Source organism: Salvelinus fontinalis, chromosome 27 (assembly GCF_029448725.1).
Source record: "Salvelinus fontinalis isolate EN_2023a chromosome 27, ASM2944872v1, whole genome shotgun sequence".
In the NCBI taxonomy this organism is placed as follows: Eukaryota; Metazoa; Chordata; class Actinopteri; order Salmoniformes; family Salmonidae; genus Salvelinus; species Salvelinus fontinalis.
The window spans coordinates 12,991,015-13,012,671 of NC_074691.1; the positions used below are offsets into that span (position 1 = coordinate 12,991,015).

At 45.5% G+C, this 21,657-nt stretch overlaps 1 protein-coding gene across 1 annotated transcript in view; it reads left to right on the forward strand.

Moving 5' to 3' along the window:
- Window positions 1-21,657, forward strand: part of LOC129825071 (mannosyl-oligosaccharide 1,2-alpha-mannosidase IA-like) — a 169,973-nt gene that overhangs the window by 109,187 nt on the left and 39,129 nt on the right. The window contains exon 5 of the mRNA XM_055884825.1: window positions 19,071-19,165. Coding sequence (XP_055740800.1) covers window positions 19,071-19,165 — 95 coding nt within the window. The remainder of the gene's footprint in view (window positions 1-19,070; window positions 19,166-21,657) is intronic.

The window sequence follows — 21,657 nt, forward strand, 5'->3', positions numbered from 1 at the left end:
TATACCATTATTGTCTATGCAACAGTATTTTCCTTACATTCTTTTCAGTCAAAAGAGCTGACTAACAGAGCCACGGGAAGGGACATATCATGTTCAGTCTGACGAGGTGGTGTTTGTCTCTTAAAAATACTATTTCCTGGCGAGCATTCATTCCGACTAAAATCTCCCTACAAACCAACTAACCTAGGCTACATTCCATCCAATAATCTCCCTACAAACCACCTAACCTAGGCTACATTCCATCCAATAATCTCCCTACAAACCACCTAACCTAGGCTACATTCCATCCTATAATCTCCCTACAAACCACCTAACCTAGGCTACATTCCATCCTATAATCTCCCTACAAACCACCTAACCTAGGCTACATTCCATCCAAGAATCTCCCTACAAACCACCTAACCTAGGCTACATTCCATCCTATAATCTCCCTACAAACCACCTAACCTAGGCTACATTCCATCCTATAATCTCCCTACAAACAACCTAACCTAGGCTACATTCCATCCTATAGTCTCCCTACAAACCACCTAACCTAGGCTACATTCCATCCAAGAATCTCCCTACAAACCACCTAACCTAGGCTACATTCCATCCAAGAATCTCCCTACAAACCACCTAACCTAGGCTACATTCCATCCTATAATCTCCCTACAAACCACCTAACCTAGGCTACATTCCATCCAAGAATCTCCCTACAAACCACCTAACCTAGGCTACATTCCATCCTATAATCTCCCTACAAACCACCTAACCTAGGCTACATTCCAAGTCGGGATGATGCACGAGGAAGAGTTTTCTCCTCATGACATAATGGGGGTGAGCCCAGTGATGCGCTGCAAATGTGGATTAAAGGGTCGCGTTTCACACACGAGAGGAGGCCTGTCAAGTGTTATTGAGTCCAGGAACAACATATTACATCAGGGTTTTTATTGTGGTCGTCCCCTCTAATGCGTTTTAGTTTATGAACGTGGTCGTCAATCCCCACATCCATTTCCCTCAATTGAGTTGCATTACAAAGTGAGAACAGGCAGGTGTTTAGGCTGTTTTATTAGAAGTACATGGAGTATACAACTATTTCAAGGGCATGTGCTGTACAGTATGAACCTGGTGTTGACTTGAATGATGGCGTTACGCTCCGCTGTGCTCTACTGATTCTGGAAAGTGTTGTGCGCTGTACGCGTGCACTTTCTCCCCTCCCCACTGACAGCGGATAATGAATGTGTGCGCTCTCAGAGCAGGGAACTGTGTTCGTTCGATTATTATTCTTTTTTTTCTTTCTTTCTTCCCTCTGATTGAGGGCGCGTGGGGTGGAGGAGGAAGCGAGTGCCCTGTAAATTAAATGTGAGAGCTGACAGTCCGTCCTTACCCAGCATGCTTTACTGCCATAACTGGAGCGTTGGAGTCGGGAGGCGTCCACCCACCCGCTGCCGTGTCTCTCCCTGAGTGTCTGAGCGGCGTCGTGGTAACCTCTCAGACTAGCGTCTTGTCTGAAACCGGGCACGCTTGCCCTTTGTGCTCGCTCTGTAAGCTGCTGCATTGACACCTATCTCCTCATCTCGCTAAGGCTATTGGAGGAAGATCTTATCCCGCCCTGTCGTGTCGGTGTTGCGTAGATCCCTTTATATGAGGTCTTTTATGCTTTGAGGTTAGTGCAAGCTAGCATCCAGGTGGAAAGGATACAGGAGGAAAGGATTGTATGCTATTTGTTCTGTTTTCTCTCCTAGAGCCGATCTGGCTGAGGGAGAGGCTGGCTAACATATCCTCTGGGAGTGTAGTAGTCAGCGAGGAAGAGGACCAGGGCCAGAGCTCTCGTGTCCATGTGGTGGAGAGGGCTTTCAGCAGCACACGTGTGTCTGTTCCCCAACACAATGCCATAATAATGGTTCCTGGGCTGGGAGTTAGAGGGGCCAACAGGGCCTGGCAGACAGGCGCTGCTCCCCCTGGCTCCCCTGGCTCATATGCCTGCCTGACTCCCACATGCTGGTATGGTGGAGCCCAGCCAGGACAACCAAACAGCCAGCCAGCCTAGATGCTGCCCCCGCCTCTCCTTTCCTTCTTTCTCTCTTATCCATCTCTCACTCTCTTTTTCTCTGTCGGGCATCCTCCCCTCTTGCTTTCCTTTCCCTGTCCTCTGTCTCTTTCTCATGTGTTCTTTCTCTGTATGTCCTCTCTCTCTCGCTCCCTCCCTCAACTTCTCCTCTCTCCACCCTTCTGCAGGAACAAAAGGCCCTGAGTGAGGCTGAGGATTGTGCAGGCCAGGCAGGCTCTGCTCTGTGTGTCTGTCTGTCTGTCTTCCCAGTTCCACTAATCCAACCTGCTTTATCGCTCCTGACAGGTGGTCCCTGGCGGGACACAGAGCATTCACTCCGCAGAAGCTAAGAGCTCTCTCACTATCTCGAGCTCTCTATATGTCTCTCTCTCTGTTTATTTCTTTCTCTCTGTCCCTCTCACTCACTCTCCCTCTCTTTCCCTCCCTCCCTCTCACGCTCTTTCCCTCCCTCCCTCTCACGCTCTTTCCCTCCCTCTCACGCTCTTTCCCTCCCTCCATCCCTCTCACACTCTTTCCCTCCTTCCCCCTCACTCTCCCTCCCTCTCACTCACTCCCTATCTCTCTCTTTCCCTCCTTCCCTCTCTCTCTCTCAGCCACTCATTTCCATCTGAATAGCATCACAGACACCAGTTACTCCCTACATACAGACACGCACAAAACACTCACTGAAATACAAGCCATTTTCAATAACCTTTAGTATGGTCAATGGTGCAGTGAAAGCTGTGATGGACGATAAGGTTGGTTGATGTAGCCTACCCTACCATCTCTTCCTCTCCCTTTCTCATTTTCCTCCTGGTTTATCATGTGTGTGTCTTTGGTCTATGTGTGTGTGTAGATGCCTGAGTTAATGCATTGTTGCAGCTCTCGTGTCCTAGCAAGAGCTGTTCACCGGGATCACGCACAGTGATAAAACCCCTCTCACTCTATTACCTATTGTCTGCTCATTCATCTCACATCACCCCCCCCTCCCCTTAGCCAGCCGTGTTACGATGTATCTGGGACATAATAAAGACGTCCGCTATCTAGGCTCCTAAATATATCAATTATTCCCGGTCTACCTTCCATGCTACATTGCGTGCCTCTCAGAGTCACCCCACCGTTAACGGAGAGAATGAATGAATAAAAGAAAACGCACTGGCGACTGAAACACAATTATCCCGGGGAGTCACCGCAGCACTTCGCCAGGCACAAATTCAAATCAATAGAAGCTAACAAGTCGGGGACGGTAATGAGCTTGGCGTTTTTGTTTTTTCTCCCGTCCTGTTGCCTATTTTGTGACTGGGGTGTAATTGATGACTAACACAGGGAAAGTAATCCTTGTCTTGTAACGGACCCTGTGTTAGACCCTGCTATAGGGGAGATCTCCCATTCCCCTTCCTAGCCCATGCCTTTTATTTGCTGGAGAGCCAGGGCCCAGGGAATATCCGTCTCTTCGCCTCTCTTCCATGGATCTGCTTCAATCCAGGCTTTTAGAGGATCTCTCCTCACTGCTGTCTTCAATTTACGGACAATGTTCTTGTGTGCTAGCGCATTCGACAGATGTGAGCCTGTTCCAGCCCTGAAGGATTAGACTACAGAAAACACCAGGGCTTTTCTCCTCACTTCTCTGTTTGGTTGTACATCATCATTCACCCCCTCAGGGAGAATGCAGTGGGAATCCACACATCTTCTGCTTTGTTTTTTAAAGGGAGAGGATAGGATGGTATTGTGGCTAGTTTGTTTGTTCAGGCGTGTTCTCAGTCTCCGACAAAACTATTCCTCTACTTTCTTCCCTCTCAGACATGGGGTAGATCCCAGCTCATCCTCACCTTATGTAAATGACTTTGTGAAGGAAACACTGGGATGCTGGGAGCAGTTTATCACTCTGTGGTCTGCCACAGCCCTCCCCCTCCTCTTCCACCTCCTCCCAGCTCAGTGGGCTCAGCTCTTAGGCACAATAAGGCAGACATATTAGAGGAAGCTGCTGAGGATCTGTAGTCCTCAGTATGCTGAAAGAGGCAACAGTGAGGATAGAGGGAGCCTGGCAGTCGTCAGCAGCTCAGCCCTCCCCTTCTCTCTGTCCGGTTCAGATTGCGCTCAATATTAAGCCCTCCTGTTCCTGTGTGAATGGACGTCCTTGTCTGCCTCTACTTGTCTTTGGTCCAGCCGCGGTGGAGCCCCATCTTCATCTTCGGCATCTTTCAACACCACATCTCTCTCGGTCGGTCTTGGAGTGTCAGTGTTGGAGTGTCAGTGTAGGATGTGTATGGGTTATGTCCAGTGAGACTGCATAGAGCCAGTGACAAAAAAAAGTCATAGAAAGTGGGTCAATGCAGATAGCCCGCTATCCATTTGATGAACTGTTCAGCAGTCTTATGGCTTGGTGGTAGAAGCTGTTCAGGAGCCTCATGGTCTCAGACTTAGTGCTCCGGTACAGATTGCCGTGCGGTAGCAGAGAGAACAGAACTTGAAGCACTTGACCAGCTCCAGTACAGCCCCGTAAATGTGGATGGGTGTGTGCTCAGCCCTCCGTTTCCTGTAGTCCACGATCAGCTTCACCTTGCGGACGTTGAGGGAGAGGTTGTTGTCCTGGCACTGCACTGCCAGGTCTCGGACCTCCCTATAGGCTCATCTTCATCTGTGATCAGGCCTACCACCACTGTGTTGTTGGCAAAGTTTATGATGGGGCTGGAGTCGTGCGTGGCCACGCAGTCGTGGGTGAACAAGGGAGTACAGGAGGGGACTCTCGGTACCCGGGTGGGGGGACTCTCGGTACCCGGGTGGGGGGACTCTCGGTACCCGGGTGTGTGTTGTGTGCGCTGTGGTTGCAGTTGTATTTCTACACAGAGGGACAGAGCATTAATTTCCACCATACATTTTTACGTCACATATAATGTGACAAAACTCACTTAGCCTATTGTTTTCTGGCACATTCATTTTTTATTTTTTTTTGCGTGCCAGGTGCAACAGTAAAAACGAGTCGGACCAGTGGCATTTCGTCAGTGGCCAGTAACGTTTTTTGTTAATCTGTTCTGTCGTAGTCTACCATTGAAAACTACACACACCGCACTCCCGACTTCTTGAGTAGTACATGAGTTGACGCCATCACACAGCACGTGTGAGCTGTCTGGAGCAAAAGAACGTGCCCTACTCACGGAGCTTATTTAGTTATTCTTTATTCTAAAGAATAGAGTAATGACTTGCATTGCTAAATTATATTACGCAGCTTTTTAATACATACACTACATGTGGACGCCTGCTCGTTCAACATCTCATTCCAAAATTATAGGCATTAATATGGAGTAGGTCCCCCCCCTTTTGCTGCTATAACAGCCCTTAATCCACTGGATGTCGGAACATTGCTGTTGGGACTTTCTTCCATTCAGCCACGAGCAAGAGTGAGGTCGGGCACTGATGTTGGGTGATTAGGCCTGGCTCGCAGTCGGCGTTCCAATTCATCCCAAAGGTGTTCAATGAGCTTTACACCACTCCAGCCGACGCTTGGTAATGTGCATGGTGATCTTAAGCTTGTGTGCGGCTGCTCGGCCATGGAAACCCATTTCATGAAGCTCCCGACGAACAGTTAGTGTGCGGATGTTGCTCCCAGAGGCAGTTTGGAACTCGGTAGTGAGTGTTGCAACCGAGGACAGACGATTTTTACATGCTTCAGCACTCGGTGGTCCCGTTCTGTGAGCTTGTGTGGCCTACCACTTCGTGGCTGAGCCGTTGTTGCTCTTAAACGTTTCCACTTCACAACAACAGCACTTACAGTTGACAGGGGCAGCTCTAGCAGGGCAGAAATTTGCCGAACTGACTTGTTGGAAAAGTAGCATCCTATGACAGTGCCATGTTGAATGTCACTGAGCTCCTCAGTATGGGCCATTCTACTACCAATTTTTGTCTATGGAGATCGCATGGCTTTGTGCTCGTTTTAATATACCTGTCAGCAACGGGTGTGGCTGAAATAGCCGAGTCAACTCATTTGAAGGGGTGTCCTCATACTTTGTGTATCATAATAACCAAATATAGCCTATTAATAGTTGAAGATAGAAAGAAAGTATGCCAACCTATACTGTCCTACCAAGCAAAAAGTCAGTAACTGCTCATAGTGTGGAACTGAGAAAAATGGCTTTTATTTACCTTGGTTTCACAGTAACTTTATGCGGTTACTGCTACATGACCCCCATTTTCTCCAAAACACAATACAATAGAGGCAGGATACTTGTCCACATGATTGAGCAGTTACTGCCTTTTTTCTTGGTAGGGCACTATAGGCCCTGCATGACCACAATGCATTTTAGAACTACACCATGTCCGGACTGTTTGGGACAGTAGATTCTTGTCCGACCGGGCCAGTGGAGAAAAAAAGTTCACGTTGGACTCTGGCGTGTTTCATATGCAACCACAGAGTGGTGGCGCATAGTCTATTTACTGTGCTTTGATTGATGAACAGCAAGCTGGACTAGTTTATAAAAGGTGACAAACTGACTGAATAAAGTCTATCTCATATATCCTTGCCATTCATAAATTATACATGAATGGTATCGCATCCGGACAAGTAAACTAAAGTTCTCGTTAGTATTTTCAATATGAAGTCCATCAGGACTTGTCAGACAGTGGTATTAAAGTGAGTGGCTCGTCAGTAGCTTACTGAATTGCATCGGTAAGAGAGCTGTTCATTTGGCTCCCTAAATTGCATACTGGTAGGCTTGTTGGCGATTATCTGCAGATAAATTATGAATAAATAATAAATTCGATGAAGATGGTGAATCCTCCTCACTGCAGAAACAACAGACAGGCTAGTGGAGAGAGAGCCTCACTCTGGTCCGAGATATGATAAAAGAAAGCAGATTGGATTGTTCTAAAAGCTAACGATACATCTGTTATTCTCAAATATATTGATCTAGGTCTACTGATTTGATCAAAGTGTTGACAATGGAGTAGTCGACTGCTGTTCTCTGTGTAGCAAAGCCCTTGATTAACACCTGCTACATTCTTCAATCATACCTGGATTGCAGATAGCTGAGAAAATGCCTCTTAAGCGGAAGCTTGAAGCCTGTGGAAGTCGGCAGACTCATACAGGATTCTTTAAAGGTCCAGTGCAGTCCAAATTAAGTCGTTTTTCATATCTTATTGTACAACAGCTGATGAAACTAACACTGTAAAACTGAGATCAGTGTTATTTACTGATAGTTGCTGTTTGAAAATACAATCTAGCTTTAGAATATACCAGAGGCCACCAAAACATAGATTTTTGGGGGTTGCCTGGCTGGCTACTTTTTCTATTTGGCTGTCTACTCCATGTGTTAGTGGAAAACACTACTTCTCTGTGTGTGGAGTAAAGGTGATCTAGAGTTTTTATTTTACTCCAGTTGTACAGGTGACATGCTGGTAGAAATGAGGTAAGATGGATTTTCCTGCATTAAAATCACTGGCCACAAGGGGCACTTCCTGAACGAGTTTTTTTTATCTTGTTTACTTACAGCTACAAAAAATATAGATAAACTCTCTTGGTAAATAATATGGTCTAAAGTATTCTAACTCAGGTGAGCAGAACCTTGACACTTCCTTGATATTAGATATGGCCAGGCTATGGTCACTCAGTCTGTACATTTGTTAATTTCTTTCTTTGTTTGAAATATTGGATTTTGATGAGGTGTTGTGATAATTTGATATCTCTGTTTAGAACTTGGTTACATTGAAGCTTGTGATTTTAAATTAAATACAATTTTGCCAGTAATTAGTGTATGAATTAGGGATAGCTATTTCTATTTGTTTGAATGTAGATATTGGTTGTCCAATTGTTGAATTTAGCTGGTGCTTTTGGGCCAATTGCTCTGAAGGGGCGCACTCTGTGTTTCAGGGTTGTTTCTCCTAGGGTGAAATGATGTCTACTTCCCTAAGATCTGGATTTTTTATGAAGATCATGACTTTGTTTTTATACATATTTATTATAATATTGTTCTATCAAGGACAGACTTTGTTGTAGCCTCTGTTCTGTTGGTGGCAAGATTACTAAGTCATCGGCATATAAAATCAACTTTATTTATTTGTATTGAATAAGGTCGGGCTCCTATTACAACCTTGTCTCACTCGTCTGTTCTGACTAAGGAATTGTCTCTTTTTTTTTTGTTCCGCAAAACTAGGTTAAACAGCTTGAGAATAGACTCTCTCAGCGTAGGCCTGCTCTGTTTATATGCTGTCTGGCCCACAGGCTTTACCGCTCTTGAGGGCCTTTATTGTATCATTTAATTCAGACAATGCAATAGGATGGTCCAGTTGGTTTTGTTTGTATTTTACTGTTCATTCTAATTATTATAATTGTTCTATTATTGATGTTTGGGTGTAGTTCAGTAAAAAAATATATATATATATATATATATATATATATATATATATATATATATATATATATATATATATATATATATATATATATATATATATATATATATATATATAAAAGGTTTTCAAAGTGTTGTTTACAGGTTATACCAACTTTGGTTGGTCTATGCCCAAACAGTTTGAGCTTCTAATTTTTAAAATTAATATCTCCAAAAATAAGTCTCTCACTGTTACCGCCTGTTATAGACCCCCCTCAGCTCCCAACTGTGCCCTGGACACCATATGTGAATTGAACTCTATCTTCAGAGTTCGTTCTGTTAGGTGACCCAAACTGGGATATGCTTAACACCCCAGCAGTCCTACAATCTAAGCTAGATGCCCTCAATCTCACACAAATTATCAAGGAACCCACCAGGTACAACCCCAAATCCGTGAACATGGGCACCCTCATAGATATCATCCTGACCAACTTGCCCTCAAATACACCTCTGCGCGGGGTGTTAATACACCTCTCAGCGATCACTGCCTCATTGCCTGCATCCGCTATGGGTCCGCAGTCAAACGACCACCCCTCATCACTGTCAAACGCTCCCTAAAACACTTCTGAGAGCAGGCCTTTCTAATCGACCTGGCCGGGGTATCCTGGAAGGATATTGACCTCATCCCGTCAGTCGAGGATGCCTGGTCGTTCTTTAAAAATAATTTCCTCACCATCTTAAATAAGCATGCCCCTTTCAAAAAGCTCTTGGGTCACTCCAGACCTGACTGCCCTCGACCAGCACAAAAACATCATGTGGCGGACTGCACTAGCATCGAATAGTCCCCGGGATATGCAACTTTTCAGGGAAGTCAGGATCCAATACACGCAGTCAGTTAGGAAAGCAAAGGCTAGCTTTTTCAAACAGAAATTTGTATCCTGTAGCTCTAACTCCAAAAGGTTCTGGGACACTGTAAAGTCCATGGAGAATAAGAGCACCTCCTCCCAGCTGCCCACTGCGCTGAGGCTAGGAAACACTGTCACCACCGATAAATCCACGATAATAGAGAACTTCAATAAGCATTACTTTACGGCTGGCCATGCTTTCCTCCTGGCTACCCCAACCCCGGCCAACAGCTCTGCACCCCCCACTGCTACTTGCCCAAGCCTCCCCAGCTTCTCCTTCACCCAAATCCAGATAGCAGATGTTCTGAAAGAGCTGCAACACCTGGACCCGTACAAATCAGCTGGGCAAGACAATCTGGACCCTCTCTTTCTAAAATGATCTGCCGCCATTGTTGCAACTCCTATTACCAGTCTGTTCAACCTCTCTTTCGTATCGCCCGAGATCCCTAAATATTGAAAAGCTGCCGCGGTTATCTGGTTCTTCAAAGGGGGTGAAACTCTAGACCCAAACTGTTATAGACCTATATCCATCCTGCCCTGCCTTTCTAACGTCTTCGAAAGCCAAGTTAACAAACGGATCACTGACCATTTCGAATCCCACCGTAACTTCTCCGCTGTGCAATCCAGTTTCTGAGCTGATCACAGGTGGACCTCAGCAACGCTCAAGGTACTAAACGATATCATAACCGCCATTGATAAAAGACAGTACTGTGCAGCTGTCTTCATCAACCTGGCCAAGGCGTTTGTTTATTCCATGTGTAACTATTTGTTGTTGTTTGTGTCACACTGCTTTGCTTTATCTTGGCCAGGTCGCAGTTGTAAATGGGAACCTGTTCTCAACTGGCCTACCTGGTTAAATAAAGGTGAAATAAAATAATCAAAATATTTTGCCAAGCTCATTAGTCATACAGAAGGATTTATTCCTTTGAAATAGCTTCTTATATTGGCTTAGGGCCTGTTGGTATATGAGACGTGTTTTTGGTTTGACAAAACTCTTAGTTGTCTTGCAGTGGAACATTAATTGTCAAACCATTTTTCCTTTGGAAGTTCATCTTTTTTGTTGTTCCATTTTTCACCTTTTTTAGATTCGATTTTCTAGCCAGTTTTAGAAATATATCTATCAATTCACAGGGATTAAAGTTCTCCGTTAATGCGACGGATTTCTGTCATGTGGGTTCTGGAGAGGTCGTTTTTGAGATCAGTGTTGATCCGTAGTAACAATATCTGGGGGTGGTTACTGACCTGACATGCGTGATTGTTGATGACACGCCAATGTTCAGATGAAGGGAATTAAATTGTCTTTATATAATTTGTGGGTCTAATCCTGGATGCTGATTGGTTAAAACCACATTCCAGCCTGTGTCTATTCCACAAGTTACCACCAGCTAAAGCTATAATGTTGAAATGCCTATTTACTCTGTTCCATCTGACTGCACAATTCAGTCTCATCAGCCCAGCCAGGCAATTTATAAACTTGATCTCCACTGTAAAAAGCATCTAGACATTCTCACATTTCTTTTAGACTAGCAATTGGTTTTCAATAACAGATTTGTATAAACCTCGCTGTCTGTCTCTCTGACATTTGCACCATTGTTTCAATATTGAAATTGGATCTCCAGCTGTCCCATAGTAATGAAAGTGTAGGGATCAGGAGTCGGGACAAGACAGACCGGCAGGCAGCTTTTCTCAGCCAGTCAAAATCATGAATCAGCATCATTTTTATGGATGTGTACACAAAGATGTCAATAGAAGACAGGTAAAACAAATGCAGCTAGTCTTTCCAGCTTCAGTTTGAAGTGTGTTGTTGGCTAGCTCCTCTGAACAACAGTGTCCTGAGTAGAGAGCACATTTTCTGTGCCAGGTGAAATCGAACATCATTAGCTAACTGTTATGGATATATTCAAATAAATGTCACTAGAAAACAGCTTAAACAAATACAAATTAAGTCTGGGTTCCTGCTCTTTAGGCCAAAGGCAGATAACCTCAGACCTTGTATATTCCAGGATGAGGTAGTAAACGCTTTGTGTTCCATGGTGTCTAATGTTTTTTTTGTGTGGTTTAGGCTCGGACCATTACAGTAGGTGTGAGCAGAGTGTGTTGAGCATCTGATACATACTGCTTAGGTCGCAGGATGGGGCTGTCTCTCTCTGTTACTCTGTCAGTCTCTATCTTGTCTCGTTCTGGCGTTCAGGTCTCTCTCACTCTGACTCTCATACTGCCTTAAGAGTGCTTATAGACCATAATGTGAAAACCTTGTTGGATGGCAGTGATCTTAAGCCACACATCTGGGCCCTGGTCAGTTGATAGGCTGAGTCAGAGGTTGAAGTGCCCTTTTGGTCTTTACGGTAGATGGTCTTTACGGTAGATGGTCTTTACGGTAGATGGTTGCTTCTCAGCTAAGGAGACCAAGGCTGTCAGCTCTAGTCTCAGATAGTCCATTCCACTGACTATATGTCAGAGCTGTCAATGGAACTCACTTGTGGCAAAGAAGTCAGTTTTCCTGCACCTGGTCTGACCTTTAAGACTCCTGGTGTTTGAGTAGACAGACAGACAGACACAAGATCGAGGTCTCTTCATTTGGGTTTACTGCTGCCCCTCAGAATCTCTCTCTACTTTTCTCACATACTTTCTCTCTCTTTCCCTATGGCATTTTATCCCTCCTTACCTTCCACAAAATCCACTTATCGCACTAGCCCTCTCCCTCTTTCCCTCTCTCCCTCACTGCTGTGGATTCTTAGCTGTAATAAGTGCTGGGGCCCACAGTGCTGACTTAAGATAAATCCCTACAAATGACTGTGGTAATTGCCTTGAAGTGCCCTTTCACAATGTCTCCCCCTGCACCCAGGACGTGATCTATTGTGGCTAGCTCCCTTAATGTCAGCATAGCAGAGAGGCACAAACTACAAACGACACCTAGTAATTGTAAAGCACAGGTACGCCATTCCTCTAAAAAATACTTATTGGGGCGTAATGGGGGAATGGGGTTCTTTCTCTCGCTGCTTAATAGTTCATTAAGGAATGGAGAAAGGTCTAAGTCGTCATTTTAGATGTGAGGTGAGATATCTTCAGGCTCTCTTTGCTCATCTAAAAAGCTGCGCCTCAGCAGCACATTAAAGGAAGGGGCACAACCCCTGATCTCAAAGACTTCAGTGTTGTTACTTTTCAATCATCAGGTGAATCAGTCATGCCTGGGACGCCAGGTGAGTTCTCTCACTGGCACTGCCCAATCGATGGCCTAATCAATCTTTTAAGTGCGTAGCCACAGCAAACAGCACCAGAGGACTCCTTTCTGAAGTCACAGTTTAGCTTTGAACTTTCAGCAAGCAATGATTTCTCAATTAGTCGGAAAGTGCCAGTTCCGTCCAGAGGCCTGTTTGAATGGCGTTGTTCTCCTCGGTCTTTAGGGAGGACAGCGCTGCAATGAGCCCCTCACTCAGGTGGACGTAAACTGGGAGAGTGCACTCTGGTAAACGGTGTGCTGGGTTTCATTCCCTAATGCAATTTGACCTCCCCTGTCCTGCCCGGTGTTTTGTGCAGCTCACCACAATTAGATCGGACAAAAGCTGCTCTTTCCCAGCAATTAATATCTCAGGCCCTTTCAGGCTTTAGCCTGCTGAGTGCAGGATGGCATCTTAAGAGGGTCAGACCACTCTGTCTGATGAGCTGATGAGAGATCCAGTCTGGATACAATGCTATTGTCTAGTCATTGTCATCCTCAACAGAAGCCTGTGCAGACACCTGCCGTACTGTGCTCATGCCAATGGAGATTGGAGATTTCATGGGGTTTTAAAAAATCTGTCATAATATCACCACAGCCCCCCGAGTATCTATCTGTATTTGATGTTGTATTATGTGATATTAATCCACAACGGCTACAGTAGAAGCAGGTACAGTCAGTTCTCAGATCTAACCTACGGTTCAGTAGCCACGGTGAAGTGAATTTCCATGGTGCCGTGTTCAGTCCTGTTGTTGACCTGTGATGTGTGCTCCCTGGAGAGTCATGGCAAGGTATTGGAGATCCCATCCCAGAGCCCCCAGTCCCTCCCTGGCACTTTATCCAGGTATAGCTGGTAGGGGGGGCTCTGGGCCGATCTGTCGGAGGCACCAGATCCCTGTCAGACACGTGGAGTAATTTGGGCTGTGTCCCGCGAGGCGGCCCAGTCAACCCTGGTCAGGCACGGTAATTCATCTTATTTAGTGGCATGTCCAGCCTTCCTCCCCCAGCCCCAAAGCACAGGACCCGTTAGCCTGGCTCCCAGTGACAGGCACATAGCCCTGTTGTACACACACACACACACACACACACACACACACACACACACACACACACACACACACACACACACACACACACACACACACACACACACACACACCCTCGCCCATTATGTCTCTCTGTGTGCTCGGTGGCTATGTCCTTATTCCCTAGCTCTAAATGTCTTGGTAGAGGACAAATATAATGGCTCCTATTGCAGAAAGAGGTTGTGTGCAAGTTGAAAGTAGTGAAACCAGACATCTCCCCGTTTTCAGAACTACCACCACTTCTTCCTTCTTTGTCTCCTCTGACCTGAATCGTCCAAATGAGTCTTGCGTTATCCACGTTCAGTGTCAGGAAACCCGCAAAAACCGCCGTTGCTGTTTATAATCCGCATAACACACGTCTGAGTTCTACTTCATAGCAGAGCCTCTCACATCGGTGATAAATCATTATCCTAACTCACTGGAGTGTGTTTGCAATATGATTATCATCATCAATATTTGCTAATGTTATCTGCCGTCCATCTCGCCTGGCCAGGTTGTTTGGTGGTGCAGATCATTTGATTGCTTTGTAAACCTTGTTGACAGTTTGCTTGATGACTCTAGGTGGTGCTGTAGTTAATTTATTCTCCAGCGTCCTGGCATTATTAAAGGCATTAATCACACCAATTGGATGAGACGTAGCTACGCAGGATATCTCCATTTCTGACCTGTGTACAGTATATATGCCAAACCTGGTGGGATGGAATGATTTGTGGGTGTCCCCTACATACATTGCGGGGGCTCCAGATTACTTTCAGAATCTCCTCAGAAACGAGCTATAAATGTCCAATGTAATAACACGGATCCTGGAGGCGACAGACCAACTCAGTGGTGAATGAGCGAGGTAGACAGCCCACGTCTCATTGCAGAGGGGGCAGCGCTGTGGATTTAGTAGAACAGGTTAACAGGTGACCTTGTCCAGAGACTCAAAGGACACGGCAGGAGACATAGTAATTATTTGGTGGCTGACGCACACAGCCCTAGCCGTGTTGTTTGAGTACGGAACAAGTCTCAGTGGGCATCCGGTGAATGACGCCGATGGGTGAAAGGCATCAGTAACACAATGAGCTGAAAGCAACCTCGCCACGTGATGTCATGTAGCACCGCCCCGTATTGATACGGCTACCAAATGCCTCTTTTGAAAGTTCGCCAGCATATCCATCAACCTCCACTTTTTGAAAATACCCAATTCAATTACTTTCAAGACACCGGCTCTATTGCTCTATGACACCAATATTTGACAAGTTGCGTTTTTACCCTTTTCATTTGTGTCCCCTCAGAGCAGGCAGCTCATGGTGAGACATTCTCCACTATGGAGTGGCTGGTACCCAGTGGGGCATTCTCTAAAGCTGCTACCCTTTCTCCTTCATTATCTGAAATAAGCCATTTTACTACTTCATAGAGGAGAATATCTTTTCACATCAATTGGATTAGCAGGAAGCCGTGTGGCACAGGTCCCTGGATTGGCAGTGCTTCCACAAACAACACATTTCACCGCACCAATCTGTTGCATGTGACAATTATTCAATTTTTTTTATTTATTTTATTTATTTAACCAGATAAGTCAATCGAGAACCATTTGTCATTGACAATAATCACCTGGCCTAGAGGCATAACATTGCAACAGTGAACAGGACAACACAATACCACAAAGAAATTAATAAAACACACACTATACAGAGGAAAGGTACAAATTCACCCAAATATACAACACTAAGAAATATTCACAGTGTGTTAGAGCAGAAAAGGTCAAGGCAACACAGAAGACTTAATAATCAGTAGGTACATTAATCAGATAGCAGCTCAGTTAATGTTTCTGAAGGAGTGTGGTGGGATGAATATGTCAAGTTTAAGGTTCTTTTTGCAGCCTGTTCCAGTCGGTGGAAAACTGGAATGAATGACGGCCAAAGGAAGTGCGAACTTTGGGAATGACCAGTGTGATACATCTACCAGAGCGCAGGTTGCTATTGGTAGTGGAGATGTTGAGTAGTGAGCTGAGATAGATGATGGACTTAATAAATTGGTGCCAGTGAGTCTGGCGTCGTGTATGTAACAAGGGCCAGTTGACCAGGGTGTAAAGGTCACAGTGATGAGTGTTGAAGTGGTAACAAAGTGGATGGCAGTGTGGTAAATGACATCTTGTTTTTTTTCGGGGCAAGACTGTAAATTACATCGCCATAATTCCGAATTGCCATTTTTACAAGGGTGTACTTGGCAGAGTGGGTGAAGGATGCTTTGTTGCGGTACTGAAGGTGGGTGATGTGGGTATGGAATGAGAGTGAGCACTCCATCCATATACCAATAAAACATAGTCTTGGTTATTTCTTTATTGATGCTGCGTGCAGACGTCTCTGCGCCTTCTGTTCTTCACAGCCGCACACAACCTGCTCTGACGGCTCTATGTCACATTAGAACTATACTAAACAGAAATGTAAACGCAACATGTAAAGTGTTGGTTTTTCACGAGCTGAAATTAAAGATCCCAGAAATGTTTCAAACACATTCCGAAAAAAAGTTCTCTCAAATGTTGTGCACAAATGTGTTTACGTACCTGTTAGTGAGCATTTCTCCTTTGCCAAGATAATCCATCCACCTGACAGGTGTGACATATCAAGAAGCTGATTAAACAGCATGATCATTACACTGGTGCACCTTGTGCTGGGGACAATGAATGGCCACTCTAAAATGTGCAGTTTTGTCACATAACAAAATGTCACAATGTCAAGTTTTGATGGATCGTGCAATTGGCATGCTGGCTGCAGGAATGTCCACCAGAGCTGTTGCCAGAGAATTGAATGTTCATTTCTCTACCATAAGTAGTTCTCAAGTCATTTTAGAGAATTTGGCAGTGCGTCCAACCGGCCTCACAACCGCAGACCACGTGTAACTATGCCAGCACAAGACCTCCACATCCGGCTTCTTCACCTGCGAATACCTGAAGAGTATTTCTGTCTTTTAATAATGATTGGCTGGGCCTGGCTCCCAAGTAACAGACTGATTGACTGTGCCATCCCAGGTCCACCCATGGCTGTGCCCCTGCCCAGTCATGTGAAATCTATAGATTAGGGCCTAATTTATGTATATTAATTGACTGATTTCCTTCTATGAACTGTAACTCAGTAAAATCTTTGAAATTGTTTCATGTTGCTTTTATATTTTTTGTTCAGTGTGGTATATGAACATGTGCTGGTGGAGCATTGATAGAATACACAGATATGATCATGTCTACAGCTTTGTTATCTCTGTTTGTTACAGTAGCTCTTGCGACTAAATTTACCGTTCTTATATGCTGGATTTAGCTGCACCCAGAGCACTTTATCTCAGAGCCAAAGTGTCTGCATGAAATTCTAATTATTGACTGGGGCATCTTCAATCCACACAGTGAGTGCATTCACAGAAACTCTGGGGACTTCATAGGGAACGTATTTATTCTACATTAGTATTCCTATTTCCTACTGTACAGAATCCTCTCAGGACTCGGACGTGTATGTGCCTTTCATATCCTACCTGTCATTGTATATAATTTCATGTAAAGTGCTGGTGACATTTCCATTACATTACATTTAAGTCATTTAGCAGACGCTCTTATCCAGAGCGACTTCCCTGCCCCTGATGTAATCTGAACCGGTTGATAGATGTACAGTGCATTTGGAAAGTATTCAGACCCCTTGACTTTTTCCACATTTTGTTTACGTTACAGCCTCATTCAAAAATGTATTAAATAGTTTTTTCCCCCTCATCAGTCTACACACAATACCCTATAATGACAAATCAAAAACAGATTCTGACATTTTTGCACATTTGTTAAAAATAACTATTACATTTACATAAGTATTCAGACTCTTTACTCAGTACTTTGTTGAAGTACCTTTGGCTGCGATTACAGCCTCTAGTCTTCTTGGGTATGACGCTACAAGCTTGTCACACCTGTATTTGGGGAGTTTCTCCCATTCTTCTCTGCAAATCCTCTCAAGCTCTGTCAGGTTGGATGGGGAGCGTCACTGCACAGCTATATTCAGGTCTCTCCAGAGATGTTCAATCGGGTTCAAGTCCTTGCTCTGGCTGGGCCACTCAAGGACATTCAGAGACTTGTCCAAAGCCACTCATGCGGTCTCTTGGCTGTGTGCTTGTGGTTGTTGTCTTGTTGGAAGGTGGACCTTTGCCCCAGTCTGCAGTCCTGAGTGCCCTGGAGCAGGTTTCATCAAGGATCTCTCTACATTGCTCCGGTCAACTTTCCCTCGATCCTGACTAGTCTCTCAGTCCTTGCCGCTGAAAAACATCCCCACAGCATGATGCTGCCATCACCATGCTTCACCGTAGGGATGGTGCCAGGTTTCCGCCAGACATGACGGTTGACATTCTAGCCAAAGAGTTCAATCTTGGTTTAATCAGACCAGAGAATCTTGTTTCTCATGGTCTGAGAGTCCTTTAGGTGCCTTTTGGCAAATCCAAGCGGGCTGTCATACGCCTTTTACTGAGGGGCTTCCGTCTGGCCACTCTACCATAAAGTCCTGATTTGGTGGAGTGCTGCGGAGATGGTTGTCCTTCTGGAAGGTTCTCCCATCGCCACAGAGGAACTCTGGAGCTCTGTCAGAGTGACCATCGGGTTCTTGGTCACCTTCCTGACCAAGAACCTTCTCCTCCGATTGCAGAGTTTGGCTGGGAGGCCAGCTCTAGGAAGGGTGTTGGTGGTTCCAAACTTCTTCCATTTAAGAATGATGGAGGCCACTGTGTTCTTGGGGACCTTCAATGCCGCAGAATTTTTTGGGTAGCCTTCCCCAGATCTGTTCCTCGTCACAATCCTGTCTCGGAGCTCTACGGACAATTCCTTCGACCTCATGGCTTGGTTTTTGCTTTGACATGCCCTGTCAACTGTGGGACCTTCTATAGACACGTGTGCCTTTCCAAATCATGTCCAATCAAATGAATTTAACACAGGTTGAATCCAATCAAGTTGTAGAAACATCACAAAGATGATCAGGATGCACCTGAGCTCAATTTTGAGTCTCATAGCAAAGGGTCTGAATTATTTAATCAATTTTAGAAAAAGGCTGTAACAAAACAATGTGGCGGGATGGTGGGTGGTTGGGAGGGAGGCGGTGGGAGGGCAGCACAGCGTTGTGGAGCTAAGTACAGTGCAGGATGGGAAGGAAGGCCTCAGACCTGCCCCGCTCCGCTCTTATCTGATTTGCTTTTATCAGCCTGCTGCAGGATGTAGTCCTAAACACTCTTGCTCTGTCTCCCTCTTCCTGTCGCTCTATCTCTCTCGCTCCCTCTCTCCCCCTCCTCCTCTCTCACAAACCAGGAAACAGCCTCTCCTTTCCTCCTCTCTAACAGGAAGAAGGGCAACGCTGTATGTGAAATAAAATGCCCATGTGACAGGAAGAGCTAACCCTAAACCATTGTCCATGGATCAGTGCCTTGTCACCACCTCTCAGACATCAGATAGGATTGACAGAAAGACGGGGGTAGATTGTTTTGCTGATACATCTCTCTCTGTTTGTTTGGTAGGTGTTCAGGAAGAAGGCCATACAACTGGGAGAGAAGCTGTTGCCTGCATTCAAAACACCCACAGGCATCCCCTGGGCCCTCCTAAACCTGAAGAGGTGAGTCCTGCACTCAAACACCACCATTCTGTCGGTCTCTGTCTGTCTGTTTTATATACACACTGTACAGTCAGCCCACGGCTTCAAATATATCCCTCACTATTCCCAATACTGGCGCGTCACTCAAATCAGAAGAGGTCAATACCTTGAACCTGGACCTGTACAGACATGTACAGGTCCAGACCTGTACACCCACTAGGCAGCTTAAAATAACTCACTCACTCCTCCCTTGCATCACTCGTCCTTGTACTCTATTCACAGGAGTAAAGACCAAAAGCCTTCAATGATTTCACTCTCTCTCTCCTTTGTTTCCCTCAGTTACGTTAACTACACAGACTATTGCAAATACTTCTCCCTCTCCACAGCTTTGAAGTATTCTCTGCTGTGGGTTGATAGCATTGTGGTTGGCACATAAAAGCAGTTTTGGGAAGTCGGATCTCTGCTTGCTTTATACTGTCCCCCAAACCACAGAAGTGAGGAATGGTGTCAGTATCGATGCTCAAGGCTCTGTTTTGGTAAGCCAGTGTTTTGACTACACACTGTCTCGACCTTGACACACTTCAGCCGATTTTACGATGCTCTTGCAAACCGAGCCTGCCTCTAGATTGTTATTCTGTCTGCACCTTACTCTGAATGACCTCTGCCCAGCGTCTAGGCTACAGCGTCTATAGCTGCCATGGCTCCCTCCCTGCTCCAGAAAGAAACAGCTTCAGAACAATACAGCCCTGAGTCTGACAAGTCAAGGGTTGGGTCGGCTAACCAATCCAAAGTGACCGTTTTTTCTTGAGCAGCCCTCCATGGAAGTCTTGTTCCCTTCCTACCCTCCATCCCTCTCCTTGCCCTTATGGTAGCCCCCCTGAGCTGAGGGGTGTCTAGCCGCCCACATCGCTGAGGACAGGGAGAGGGGGGTAAGAGGACAAAAGGGAGGACAGAGGGTACTCTCGAAGGGCAAACCTGTTGGATGATTATTATTGGGTTTGGAAATAGTTTTTCTTCCGACACTAACCAACTTGCTGCCCGGTAGGTAAAAGCAGCAGGGGGCCTGAAGGGTGAAGGAAGAGGGGAATAAATAAGGGAGGGGGGCGTGTAACACCAGTGGCTTGTCTCAGCCATGAGAATAAACAACCTCTCTGTCCAGTCTGCTTCAGTCTCCTGCAGCCAGTGTAGTGTGCTCTGCCCCATCAGTCCAAGGCCTGAGAGAGTCCTTATTTACACACTCACGCTCAACTCTTCCCTCTCACTGCACAACCCTTGCCACTACCAAGAACAGACAGAGAGATTTTTGTCAGGGTCACATCCACATAGCTTAGCTTTAAAGAAATATCACAAAACCTGAACATGTGGGTTGCTTCGCAGCACTATTACTGTCCCAATGACAGAAATGTCTTTAGCTTGATATGTAATATGTTATCTCTTCTCACACACCTACACACTGTATAATGTTTTTTAATAGCCAGGAGGGAGAAACCTGTCTCACTTCAGTAAAAAGCTCAAGTCAAGCGCCATGTGAATGCATTCTTTTCACATTTTCCCCCAGTGAGACCGCAGCCCAGTTTGTCAGATATTCATTAAAACCCAGGTTGTCATGGAGATGACTGGGTCCGTGTAACAAATTCATTTCTCCCCGCTTATGGCGAATGAAAGGGCTTTCTGCACGCATCGTCACATGGTGGTTGGAGCTACCAGTCTCCTGGAGTTAGAGCCGAGGCCCCAGAGGACCACCGCCCGCCCCCGCCTGGCCCTCACCCCACCACTGGCCCCCAGGGGCCTCAACAGATTGGTGTCAATGATGAATTTACCGCGCCACTGAACCATACTGTAGCTGGCCTAGCTTTTATAGAGCCCACCAGACCTTGACCACAGATGGTATTTCTGATATGGAGATGGTAAGGCATAGGAGTGAATACGCTGGATTTCTTTAGATATGGGGAAAAGAAATAGGCTTCCCTTAGTATGTACGTTAATGTAGAGCCTGCCATATGTATATGATTTCTGTCTAGAGACTATAAGAAGCAGATTAGCATCAGTTGGGAGCACCATCCATTTAATAGTGAGCTGTGTTAAGAGAGCTCTCCCACTCGTTCTCTCTCATTAACGTGATGACTAACAAGACGAACGCTGTGTGCTGTCAAAAGCCTCTTGGCAGGTTTTGTTTGTGACTCAGTTTCTTGTTGGAGGTTATGTCTGGCAGGCCCTCTTCCTTGTGTTTTTCATCTGAACATTTTGTTGGTGCTTGTTTCTAAGAAAGAGGGGGAAGTGGTCCCCTTTGGGGAATTCTGAATCTAAACTCACTGTTCTCTCCCTGCATATGGAAAGAGATGATTTGATATTGATCAACAACTTTCCTTCTCGTTTCATCTGTGTGTGTGTGTGTTGCTGTGTGTATGTGGATGAGTCTGTGGTCCTCTGTGGCTCAATTGGTAGAGCATGGCGCTTGCAACACCAGGATAGTGGGTTCGATTCCCGGGACCACCCCTACCATTAATGTATAG